Source organism: Astatotilapia calliptera, chromosome 5 (assembly GCF_964374335.1).
Source record: "Astatotilapia calliptera chromosome 5, fAstCal68.1, whole genome shotgun sequence".
Classification (NCBI taxonomy): domain Eukaryota; kingdom Metazoa; phylum Chordata; class Actinopteri; order Cichliformes; family Cichlidae; genus Astatotilapia; species Astatotilapia calliptera.
In genome coordinates this window covers 14,024,706-14,037,304 of record NC_137426.1, presented here as the reverse complement: position 1 = coordinate 14,037,304, position 12,599 = coordinate 14,024,706, and the positions used below count along the sequence as shown (strand labels likewise).

Sequence of the window (12,599 nt, the reverse complement as noted above, 5' to 3'; positions counted from 1 at the left end):
ATGACAAGGACAAGGAGGAGCAAGAGGAAGACGAGGAGGGGGGAGAGGAAGATGAGGAGGGGGGAGAGGAAGACGAGGAGGGGGGAGAGGAAGATGAGGAGGGGGGAGAGGAAGGGTAGGAAGAGTAAGAAATAGAATTGCTGATGACATCAGAGCTACAATAGTGGACCATGTCATCAACCGTGGAATGACCCTGAGGGTAGCTGGCCAACGGGTCCAGCCTAACTCGAGCCGCTACACTGTAGCAAGTACCATAAGGACATCTTGAAATGAGAATCGGTTAGTAGAGTCACTTCGCACAAAGATTTGTAGCACTGCCATATGCCAATGAGAAACACACCAATACCATTGATGTAAAAATACTGAAATTGTTACTTTACAGAATTGCTAGATGACCAGATGCTGGGGGCAGAGGAAGCATGTTCACTGCAGACCAAGTAACCCATATAGTCATTATGGCGATTGCAAATAATCTTATACTTGGAAATAAACACTTGTGTTTGTTTTGATGTACTTGAAGTTTGGATCCCTCTATGCTTATGGATCTATGACAGAAGTATGAGCTCAAACTGACATAGCCTACCTTGTGCACAGAGAAAGCAAAAGCCAGATGTGTTTTATATTCATACCATCAGTGTGCAGTTGGCGCATTGTGTGCTTAGTAGATGATGGCTTGTGTGTACTGTTTGATACGGAAACACCATTTTTACGAAGGTGTGAAGAGTTAATCTAGCTGTGTTTGCTTTTGCAAGAGAACTACAATGTTTTGATTATTGGGTGACAGGTTTTCTTATTTGTGTGAAGAGTTTTGCAAAATTAGCCAATAGTTACAAAAAATGTGCTTAAGCAATCAGAAAAAACTGTAATATCCACTAGATTTTAAAAACGCCAAACCAAAAACTATACATGTTTTCATACACCCAGTGTCTCTTGTTTGTTTCTATGGAAATTGATAAATGCTGTAAATGTCAAAGCGACATTTCCTCTGGACAGAAATGTCTCCCTCTGGATCCTGGTGTACAAGCTTAAAAGGAAGTCTGAAACAACCACACACAAAAAACAACATGCACAAAAAAACATGTAATGCACATTATGGATAATGAGTACCAAATGTACTTTTATTGCTCTGAGGCCAGAAAAGTCACTGCCGCTGGATCCTCCGGGGTGTCCTTTGTTTGAAGTTGCGCTGTGTTTTTGCGCTCAGTCCCTGTCATTTGGATCAAAGACAAGATTACTGAGAGGCATTAGCTCATCATTACACTAATGCATGATTTCTTATCTGTAATTTTGTTTTTCTGTCTTTGTATATTCTCTGACAGGCCTGTTTCATATCACTTAATCACATTTTGGCTGACCTGCTCTGTCTTAGAAGTCATTGTTTTCTCAGGGTTTTTTTTTTTTGTGTTTGTTTTCAGTCACCAAAGATTTTCCACCGCTCAAATTTTGATATTTGCAATATTGCAATATTGATACCTCTTTCATAAATGATGAACTTCACAGAGCTTTGGTTCTAATGTACTATGCCATGTTATGCACATGGGTATATAAGCTGAATTTTTTATAAGTGAGCCCTGAACAGCATTCGTATGCATGTTCATCCGTGACTGTCTATCAGCGCCTGATGTGAGTACTTAATTAGAAAGGGTAGGACAAAGTGACACCAACTGTTTCTCAAGATAAGTTTTTGTTTGCTTCGAGCACAACATTATGCTGCTGATATGCCGATGTCTATGTATTTGAAATGATTTGATTCACAGCAATTTTTTTTTTAGCTATGACTTTTCAAAGTTAAAGTGTTCTCGAGGCTCTTTGCCATCTGTGCCTGATTGATGGTTGGGTGGATTTGAAGTCACATAAGGCTACCAAGAAAGTTACCAATCACAACACAGCCATCTACCTGATCCATCTGTGTGTCAAACCCCAGCACTGAACCCATGTTACACACATGTTACGCACAAGGCCCTGTTCCTTAAAGGGAAAGGCTGGGTCAGCAGAAAGCGAATCAGAGCTCATGAGTTAAACATGAGCATCGCGTGCATGTTGTCACATGGATAAATGAAAGCTTGACTAGACGAATCTCGAGTGATGCTTCAAAGCATCGGTTTTCAACTCTCAGCATGTCAGTTGGTGATATTTAAATGTGTCAGGGGAAGCACGTGTTTCCACTTGTGAGCAGTCTTTAGAAAAAGGTAAGCTAGCGAGTCGCTTCTAAGCTTTACATCCATACAAATGCCCTGCCGGCCATATGGGGAAAGGAGTGGTTTTGATCTTCTGTTTGTCCTTTAAGCGCATTGTTACAGCTCTACAGCAGTAAAAAGGAGGTTGTGTGGAAAGGTTCAGCGTATAGCAAAATCGGATTTGTTTTCACTTAAATGCTTGTACAAATATATACATCCTCGTACATACACATGTACCACATACTTACTCATACCAGTGACTTTGCATGACTTTCTGATGATTTATGCAGCCATCAAAGTGGCACAGCACACAGGATCACTGAATTTATTAACAAGCAGTGTAGACTGAGCTGTGTTAACCACCCAACATCTTGGAAACTCACAAGCAGGTCATTTTGTGTTTGTGACCTTGGTGGATTCTTAATTCAGACGTGTAGAGCGGGCATGAAACTGTCTCCTTCACCTCCCATAACACTGAATAATTAAACTCTGAGCTTTTAGGGATGAACATCATGTGGCAGAGGAGACAGGGAGCAAAGGGAGAGAGGAGAAGTGGCTGGTGGGAAAGGCTTAGATGGCTTCAGGGTGGAGGGGTGGAGATGAATTGAGAAGAGTGTTGCTGTTGTTTCTTGTTTTTGTTGTTGTTATTTTCCATTAAGAGCATGTTTTTGTTATAATTCTAGTAGTGACATGTTTAATTGAGGAACTAGCATGTTTAAAAGAACACGGGATCGTAATGTGAGTCTCCAGCAGAGATTAAAGATGTTCTGTGCATTCCATGGTTTGTATTAGTGTCGGCAGTTTAACGCTGCACCTGTTGTGGCTTTAGCAGGCCTACTGTGTGCCGGTGCTTCACTCCCACCGATTCAGCTGCCATCCATTTCTCCTGAGAAACCAGCCCACGCAGCAATTAACTACACAGCTATAAAAGCTGAGAAGACGAGCTGCCCGGTTTCAGAGTGTGAGTGCCAGCTTCAGTACTGTGGTGAGCTTGAGGTGTGTTTCTAAACTGCTAGTGAGTAGCTGTGTTTGTTTGCCTGTAGAGTTTTCCACAGTAGTGCGCTTTGCTTCAGTGCTTTGAGCAGCTGTGAGCAGCAGTTACCTTTTGTTAGTAGAAGTGCTTTTCAATGAACCATTTGTTAACACCTTGGGCTTGCTAATATTTTGTTGTTAGACTGACATAAAATGATACATGTATTTGTGTTGCATACAAATGTTCATTATTTGGATCTTAAATTAATTCTTGTTTGGATTCTGGGCACTTCTGAATTGCAAAGATGCCAACTGACAGATAGATATGTTTTTTTTATTAACTCTTTATAGTGAAACAAAACGCTGGGATAAACACACTGACACAAATAACCACTTATATCTACATATCTTTACATATGTATTGTAACCCATGTCCAAAAAACATGTAACAGAAATTTAGTTTCTCTTGTGCTCTTGTGGGCTTCCCGCATAGCTTCATCTTCTATTTCTGGGAGTCTTGTTCTGACCACATTTACTAGTTTTCCTTATTTGCACTGTAGCTCTCATTACTGTTTTTTCTGAATGCTTAAACCCAAACTGTGATTCCTGTAGCACAATCTCTAAAACTATTCAGACTTATAGCAAAACCACTCACTGAGTTTGCAAAACTAAAAGCACAAAAACTGCTTTGCACTCAGTTTGCAATTTTGTAACACACACTTTGCAAAACTGTAGGCACAATTCACTGCACAACACTCAATTACCAAATTTCCAACACACTCCTAGCAAAAGTATACACATGTATGGCTATCATTAACACTAACTTGCCAACTGTCTGGCACACTTTCACATGTGAAAACTTTTTTAGATAATTCGTTCACTTTGCAATCAGCCTAAGCACTATAATATGTGTGTGTGAATGGGTGGATGACTGGATATGTAAAGCGCTTTGGGGTCCTTAGGGACTAGTAAAGCGCTATATAAATACAGGCCATTTACCATTTACCAATACAGGTAAGCTGTGTGTGCGGAGTACAATGGAGGGAGCAGAAAGAGGGAGAAGTAGAGGAGGCCGAGGAAGAGGACGTGGAGGTGAAGAAGTAGGATGAAGAGGACGACAAGGACAAGGAGGAGCAAGAGGAAGACGAGGAGGGGGGAGAGGAAGATGAGGAGGGGGGAGAGGAAGGGTAGGAAGAGTAAGAAATAGAATTGCTGATGACATCAGAGCTACAATAGTGGACCATGTCATCAACCGTGGAATGACCCTGAGGGTAGCTGGCCAACGGGTCCAGCCTAACTCGAGCCGCTACACTGTAGCAAGTACCATAAGGACATCTTGAAATGAGAATCGGTGAGTATAGTCACTTCGCACAAAGATTTGTAGCACTGCCATATGCCAATGAGAAACACACCAATACCATTGATGTAAAAATACTGAAATTGTTACTTTACAGAATTGCTAGATGACCAGATGCTGGGGGCAGAGGAAGCATGTTCACTGCAGACCAAGTAACCCATATAGTCATTATGGCGATTGCAAATAATCCTATACTTGGAAATAAACACTTGTGTTTGTTTTGATGTGTTTGAATAAACACCAGTACTTGAAGTTTGGATCCCTCTATGCTTATGGATCTATGACAGAAGTATGAGCTCAAACTGACATAGCCTACCTTGTGCACAGAGAAAGCAAAAGCCAGATGTGTTTTGTATTCATACCATCAGTGTGCAGTTGGCGCATTGTGTGCTTAGTAGATGATGGCTTGTGTGTACTGTTTGATACGGAAACACCATTTTTACGAAGGTGTGAAGAGTTACAGTTTTTTTCAATCGCTAACAAGCGCCTACCCATACTTCAGATACTTTTTCTAAACTCTTAACACAGACTCACACCTACAAAACACAATTGGCCAAATGGATAATTTTCTTCTCAAAAATACATTTTGTTAAATATATACTACCTCTTCATTTCAAAATAGAACACATCTTTCTCTGCACACACTAACTGTACAAAAACACTATAAATCTGACTCAAAATGAAATTAGTCTGTCAAAGAATAACACTTGTTTTCACTTCACAAGGTACATGCAGTCAATCAAAGTACACCAGGTTTCAAAATACTGGCTATTATTGACATTACAAAAACTGCATAGACCTTTATGATTCAGTTTTACAGGTATTTGCATGCGAAACATGCAATCCACCATTTTGACACCAGAAATGTCTTGGTTGGTAACTGTATGTCCACATGTACAGTAATGTTCACATTCAAAAGCATTCCAGTAAAAAGCAAACAAGTTTCTGTTTCTTTACTGTTTACCACAGGAGGTACAGTAGAAACACGGTATGATAGGACAGAGAAAGTTCTACAGTATTGCTTACAGTGAACAAAATATCCATGAAACACACAAGCGCATTCTGAACAAAAAAACAACAGCAAAAAGCCAAGATAAAAAGGGGGGGAGGGGGAGGGGGGCTAAAAAAAGGCAAAAGATTTGCATCTAATCCCTGCGATCTTCAGGGTTAGGACACATGTTTTTATTCAACATCACATCTGATGTTATCCAAGTCGATGCACCTGGGATAAAACCGCCTGGTATGTCGGATCCACCCTTGGCAATCGTCAACTGTGATGTCCCTGGAGCCAGCATCCATGGCTTCAAGGAGGGACATCTGGTCATGTGGCTGATGGTCATAAACCTTCCACCTCCATGCAGAAAAGAACTCCTCTATGGGGTTGAGGAAAGGTGAATAGGGTGGAAGGAAGAGACTTACCAGTCTTGGGTGGACTTCAAACCATGTTGTTATTGCTTGCGAGTGATGGAAAGCCACATTGTCCCAGGTAATTACAAAGGTCCTCATGTTTTCACCCTCCTGACCCTGCTCTGGAACCAGGCGCTGGTGGAGATCATTGAGAAAGGCAAGCAAGCGCTCTGTATTATAGGGTCCAACCTGACATCTGTGAAGGAGTAATCCTGCATTTGCAATTGCTGCACACATGGTAATGTTTGCCCCTCTCTGTCCTGGCACATCAGCTGTGGCCCTTTTTCCAATGACATTTCGTCCACGTCGACGCCTTTTGGCCAGATTGAATCCTGCCTCATCGATGTCTATGAATTCATGAGGGGCCTGGTTGGCCTCCAATTCCATAACTCTCTGAAACAAAGTTTATGTAAGTCATGTTATTACTGTATACCATACTGTACTGTAACCTAGTATTGTGTAGGTTACCTACTTGCAAAGTGCAAAGCTTATAGAACTGGACATTGGATTGAATATACACTATACCTGGACATATTGTCGTCGTAGCTCCTTGACCCTCTCACTGTTCCTCTCAAAGGGAACAGTGTAGAGCTGCTTCATCCGCACTCTGTGTTTGGACAATGTCCGCGTAATGGTTGTGAGGCTGATTCTATCGATATTGTCAAATATCTCATGGTCCGCCACAATTCTAGGTTGAATTTCACGCAGTTTTATTGCATTATTTGCAGTAACCATTTCTACAATGGCAAGCTCCTGATCATTACTGAGGAGCTTTCCTCTTCCCCCAGAGGGTGGAAGATGTTGCATTCTTTAGAAAGACAAAAAATTCAACATATGCATTACTGTATGACCATATTGACATGTCAAGTGAGAATAGAAACAATCCATGTAAAATGCAATACTTACCTGTTGGTTTGTTGAAAGATGCGTATAATGGAGGCAACCGTTGACCGCCTCAAATTGGGCTGCACTCTTTCACCAGCCTCTCTTAGTGAAAGACCATGGTTGATTACATGGTCAACGATAGTGGCACGAATTTCATCACTGACTACTGTTCTTGCAGCCCTTGGAATGCCACCACCACGCATTCTTACACCTCTACCTTGCCCTCTCCTTGGGCCTGCTCTTCTCCCTGGGCCCCTTGCTCTTACTCTTCCTCGACCAGACATTACAGTGTTTGTCTTTTTTTTGTTTCCAAAAACATCACTCCTCAAGGTCTTGCCTTATAAACCCCACTGACTCTAAGCCAGAATGGAAGAAGCTGTGGTTGGCCCAATTTACCCAACATAAATCAGCTGTGTGTCAATTATTCAATTGTTTGTTTATTATCAGCTGAGATGTATTTTTGATATTGATATTGTTTTTGTACTGATATCATTGCAGAGGCAGAGGTTTTTATACTGTATCTAAGGTTTGGAATATTGTTTTTGCTATTGTGGGATGTTGTGTGTTAACATTCGTAGATACTACAGAAACAGTCCATAATTTTGTTGGGAGGTATAGCTTGTCTGTTAAGAAAATGTAAGCATTGTGGAAATGTGTTCACTGACTGCATATTGGGTGAACACGACATGAAATGTGTGAATGGTATGGCCACAACAGACCAATGCTGTGCTAATTGTGTTTAGAGTTTTGCAAATGTGACAACTGTTTGGACAAACGCTTGTTAGCGACTGAAAAAAACTGTAATCTAGCTGTGTTTGCTTTTGCAAGAGAACTACAATGTTTTGATGATTGGGTGACAGGTTTTCTTATTTGTGTGAAGAGTTTTGCAAAATTAGCCAATAGTTACAAAAAATGTGCTTAAGCAATCAGAAAAAACTGTAAATAATGGTGATTTGCAGAAATATTAAATCCACTGGACTTCAAAACTATAGAGGAAATCCAGCTGTGTCTTGCTCTCCTGCCCACTGATGCACTTTCAACTTGAACCTATTAGACCTCCACCCATGTAGGACTGAACAGGTGAGGTTTAAATGTAACAGTCACAGAGCAAACTGAAGCTGAGAGCAGAATGAACCACCACTGTGATGTGCTGGTTGTTTCCATTACACGGAGCATTATTGCTGTCACGGTCTATTTGCCTCACCTGTTCGCACACATACTCTAACACACACTCTGCCCCTCAGGCCACAGTGCTTATAAAGATTAAAGGCTTAAATGCAACTCACAGACAGAGAAACAGAATGGTTTGATACATAAATACAGAGGGTGGACATCATTAGTAGAATAATCAAAACACCCTCATTTTTTATTCTAATACTGCACATAAATTAACTGTGTATATATTCTAAAAACACCATGGGTCTTTAGTTACCATAGTGCTGTTGTTACTGGCCGGTAAACCCATGTATTGTAAACCCATTATAAATCCACTGAGTAATAATTTCTGACTTCTGGGAATTTCTGCTAATAAACTAAAAAAATGTTCTTGATTGTAGTATTTTCTCCAGAGCTCAGAAATGGCAGAAAATCATAGAAAAGAAGAAGAAGAAGGAATCCGATTTCAAAGCAATTTGCATTATTCATCAACACCTACTACAAACTGCTGGAGGGAAGGCTCCGGGTTTATAATGAGAATATTACTTAAAGAATAATGCAACTTACCATATGCTGCAACTTTTCCAAAGAACAGCTTGAGCCGATGAAGTAAAGTCTAAGGTCAGCCTTTCCTTCCTCGCATATCTCCTCTTAACTCAATGTCTTTATAACTACATTATAATTTCTGTATGGACAGAAAGAGTTAGGTGGTTAGCACTTTTGCCTCAGAGCACGAAGCTTCAGAGTCCAGAGAGTACATAGCCTCAGGTTCAGTTTCAGCTGAGATGGGCTCCAACTTCCCATAACCATAGTTAGATAAACAGTTAAGAAAAATGATGAACAGGCGGATGACAGATGTAGAGGGATTTACAGCAACAAATGTTACTGTAGGTTGTAATAATCTCTAGAAGCCTTTGGGGTTCGTTTTTTTTTCATACGACTGTTAGAGTGCAGAAAGTGTCAGTCACTTTTTTGTAAGCATTAGGGAGAAACTGATGCAAGAGAACACTGTTGGCTGAAATTTATATCCCATTAATACAAAAGTTGATAATATAATACTGTATAAACACTGGAAACGGGTACATCAGTGAGACAGCTCAGGCTGAGTTGGTTTGGACGTGTGAAAAGGAGGAATACTGCATATATTGGATAAAGGATCTTGAATATGGAGCTGCCAGGAAGGAAGAAAAGAAGAAGACCACAGTGGAGGTTCAAGGATGTAGTGGAGGAGGTCATGCTGAGTGTTGCAGTAGGGGCAGGTGATTCACTGAGGTGACCATTAACAGGAGCAGCTGAAAGATATAACTGCTCACTTTTACCAATCATCATTCACAAATACTGAATTTTCTGGTAACTGTTTTCTGCAGTTGATTGTGCAGTGTCAATCTCGTGCTGGTTTTTGACTACACAGAATCAACCTGATCAAAGCCCAGTTAAGATGGTTTAGGTTGCGGCCAGCAGTGGGTGACACAGTGTGTCATAAAACATTAAAACATGGATGTTGCATCTGGGAGGTCACAGCACGGGTGGAGTCGTACCTGACTGCTCTCTCAAGTCTGGCATGGTTGACCAGTATGAGCACAGAGCGCTCTGCCAAACGCCTTTTTTCCTACCACTCACCTACGTACAACTGCAAGAACTGGTGAAGCAAAAAATGAATAACGCTTCCAGTGTGTGTTAGTCAGAACTGTGAAATTGAGTAACACAACACAGCCAGTGTTGTATACACCCCTAAAGTTGCCATTGTCTGTTTACATTAAAGTCTTGTAAGCATGATTGATCAATGGGTAATGTTTAGTCTGTCACATCTCTCAGACATGTAAAGGGATGTAATAATTAGATGAGATACAATGACCACTGATTACCTTCATGTACTTCATAATATAATGGAATGGAGAGTACACATTCTTTAGGACTCACGAAAGAAATCGTAATTAGAAACAATGAGAAACATTGCTTTGCCCTCCTCTGCATCTTCTCAGAGCTTTCCAAATTTATTTTGCTATGCCCCCAAGGTGGAACGAGTGCTTTAATTGGTGAGAACTGTCCCATTTACACACTTAGGCGCACAGCAGGAAGGAGGAAGCTGTTGTGATGTCGATAGCGATTACAGCTACAGGTTAAATCTCCTGAGCCGCAGATCGACCGAAGCTCTCTGCTGACTGTTGTCACCTTAAATGCAATCCGACAAGAATGAGCAGCAAAGGAGAGAAAGACAAAGTTTTACCATGCAGCTGCCACAGTTTGGTCTCTGCTGCTTTCTGTGCTAAGAGAATAAAAAAATGAAAGGAGTCATGTTCAGACAGTCAGCTGAAATCTGTTTCATCTGCACATCAGGTATTTATTTAATTTTGCATTATACATCATAACCAGATCACTGTTTACTTTGCAGCTTAACACAGACATAAACAAACCATAACATGTAGATTGATATTTAGCAATTTCAGGTCGAAGAAGTACGGTTACTTCCTTTAATACTTCCTTACATAAATAAAAGAGCAAAAGCATAAAGGGTCATATTTTTCTGATCACTCTTTGCATGCAAATAATTATCATGAGCACATCTATAATGATAAAAGCCCCATCCGTATATGAAGATCAACATTTGGGTAAAATAAATGAAGCTAAAAAACCTTTTACATGGAACATGACTAATGTACCCCTCTGCTGTTACACCCATTCTTTAAGCAAGAATGGTTTCCTGCTGTATGTAGCAGACTGCAGTGTGGCATAAGCGAGCCAGGTGGGGAACACTTTGACCACACATTGGTGGACATACATGCACATGACCAATAGAAATGCAGAGTGAGAGGAGTGGGCATTTATAGCACACATAAAAACCATGAGTGATCATAAAAACTTTTTTGGGGGTCCCCTCAAACCTAGTAGTCAGTGCAGTGCATAATACATTTTATTGTGAAAGGGCTTTAATGCTGACATCCCTTAAACCTGCATTAATGGGTGCCAAACAAGTCGTCTTGCTGCGTCAGGAAAATAACCCTCTCACTAATTAAAAGAAATGAAATCTTATTATTGAATATAGCATAATGCTCCTTTTGCTTATTGGATAAGCAGAAGAAAATTTATGGAGTTTGTCATGTATTATATTATTAGGTTTGCTTCAGTCCACCAAACAATGATAGTTGTTACATCCTTATTTATAGAATCTATGGTACAATTGCAAGAGGTTCCTGACGGGTTACTGGTCGCACAGGATCAACAGCCAGGTCTACATTCTTTCTGCTGGGATCATTGCTAATCCATGAAGTGTGTCAAAGTGAAAGAAGAAAGATTATTGTCAACAACGACCATCACACACGTTACATAACTACATGGAGAGGACGTTGTGATATCTTTAGAGGGTGTGGATTCACTGAGTTAAAATATGGAAACTGTGTCTCAGTAAAAGTGTGTCTGAAGGTGTGTATGTGTGTGTCAGTATCAGGATCAGAGAATGACAGTTTTCCTTTGGCCCAGTCCAGATGAACTCTGATCCTCTGAAATCTCTTTCTTATTGAGAGAACAGTTGGGGGGCCGTCACTGGAGTTTGCTGTGTACTCACCATCACAGAAAACAAGTTTTAATAAGTTACATTTTTTGTCTTCACTGTTGGCAGATCTCGAAAAGACTCCTAGTGCCCAGACTGGACTGTCTCCAACTTCAGCATCCCAGCTGTGAATATCTGAGTTGAAGCCCTCAGAGCCGAGGACGGAAGGATAGAGATAAATCCTTTCAGGGTTTTCGGGAACCTTCTGTTTCCTTGCACGTCTCACACTGGTTAGATTTTCAGACAAGATGAGATCTGGATGAGCAGTGTTTGGATCCAAAATCACAGGAGTATATGAAATAATGTCCTTCATGTTGCTCCAGATGTTGAAGGACAAGTTACCCAGGTGTTCAGCAACATCAATCAGAGCACCTGAGACCAGTTGAGGAACATCAAGCACGGATAGCTGCTGGACTCTTTTCACTGCAGCTTTGTAGTTGTGTAGGAAAGAGATGTCTTCAGCTCTCACCTCCCTCTCTGTGGCTCTGATTGTGCCTGAAAGATCTGCAATCTTTCTGCTCAGAGTTTCAATCTTTACCTTCATCTTCTGACTCTTTTGCTTCTTTACAAAAGCTGTGGCTGCATGACAAGATGACAGGATCTTCAAAGATGTCATGGCAGACGGGACAGGAGAGATGGTCTTCTGACTGTGTGGTCATTTTCTCTCTGAAAGACGCTTTAAGCAGAGCAGATACACAGATAAAAAAAATCTTAAAGTTCCTTTACCCACCTAATCTTTTTCCCCCCTCAATGACCTCCACAAACATTCTAGTACTCACAGTATCAGGAGCTCTTTTCTGCAGCTCGTTTCCAGAGCAGACTTCGTAGTTTATGCTGATAGCGAAAGTAATTATCTGTCAATGTGTGTCTGTATTCTCTGCACAACTGCTCACATGAATCTGTGAATTCACTTTTATTGGTTGCCTCAGGTCGAGTAAGTCAGCAATGGGGTGGAGTTTTATTTCACCCTGTTGTTCTGGCTTTGTCCTTTTGCTGATGCTTTCACAGATGAGGAAACCCAGCTTTTGTGCTCTGGTACAACTGCAATGGTGGAAAAAAATCCCACTGATGATGCAGAGGCCTCAAAAATGCATAAAAT

General features: G+C 40.9%; 1 protein-coding gene across 1 annotated transcript; it reads right to left on the bottom strand.

Moving 5' to 3' along the window:
* Window positions 1-10,271: 10,271 nt before the first annotated feature.
* On the bottom strand, window positions 10,272-12,393 carry LOC113022200 (nuclear factor 7, ovary-like). The gene is made up of 2 exons (XM_026167350.2): window positions 12,280-12,393; window positions 10,272-12,176 (listed from the first exon to the last, which is right to left on the bottom strand). Exon 2 carries the CDS (start codon window positions 12,114-12,116, stop codon window positions 11,274-11,276), a length of 843 nt encoding a protein of 280 aa, XP_026023135.1. The 5' UTR covers window positions 12,117-12,176; window positions 12,280-12,393; the 3' UTR covers window positions 10,272-11,273.
* Window positions 12,394-12,599: the final 206 nt, after the last annotated feature.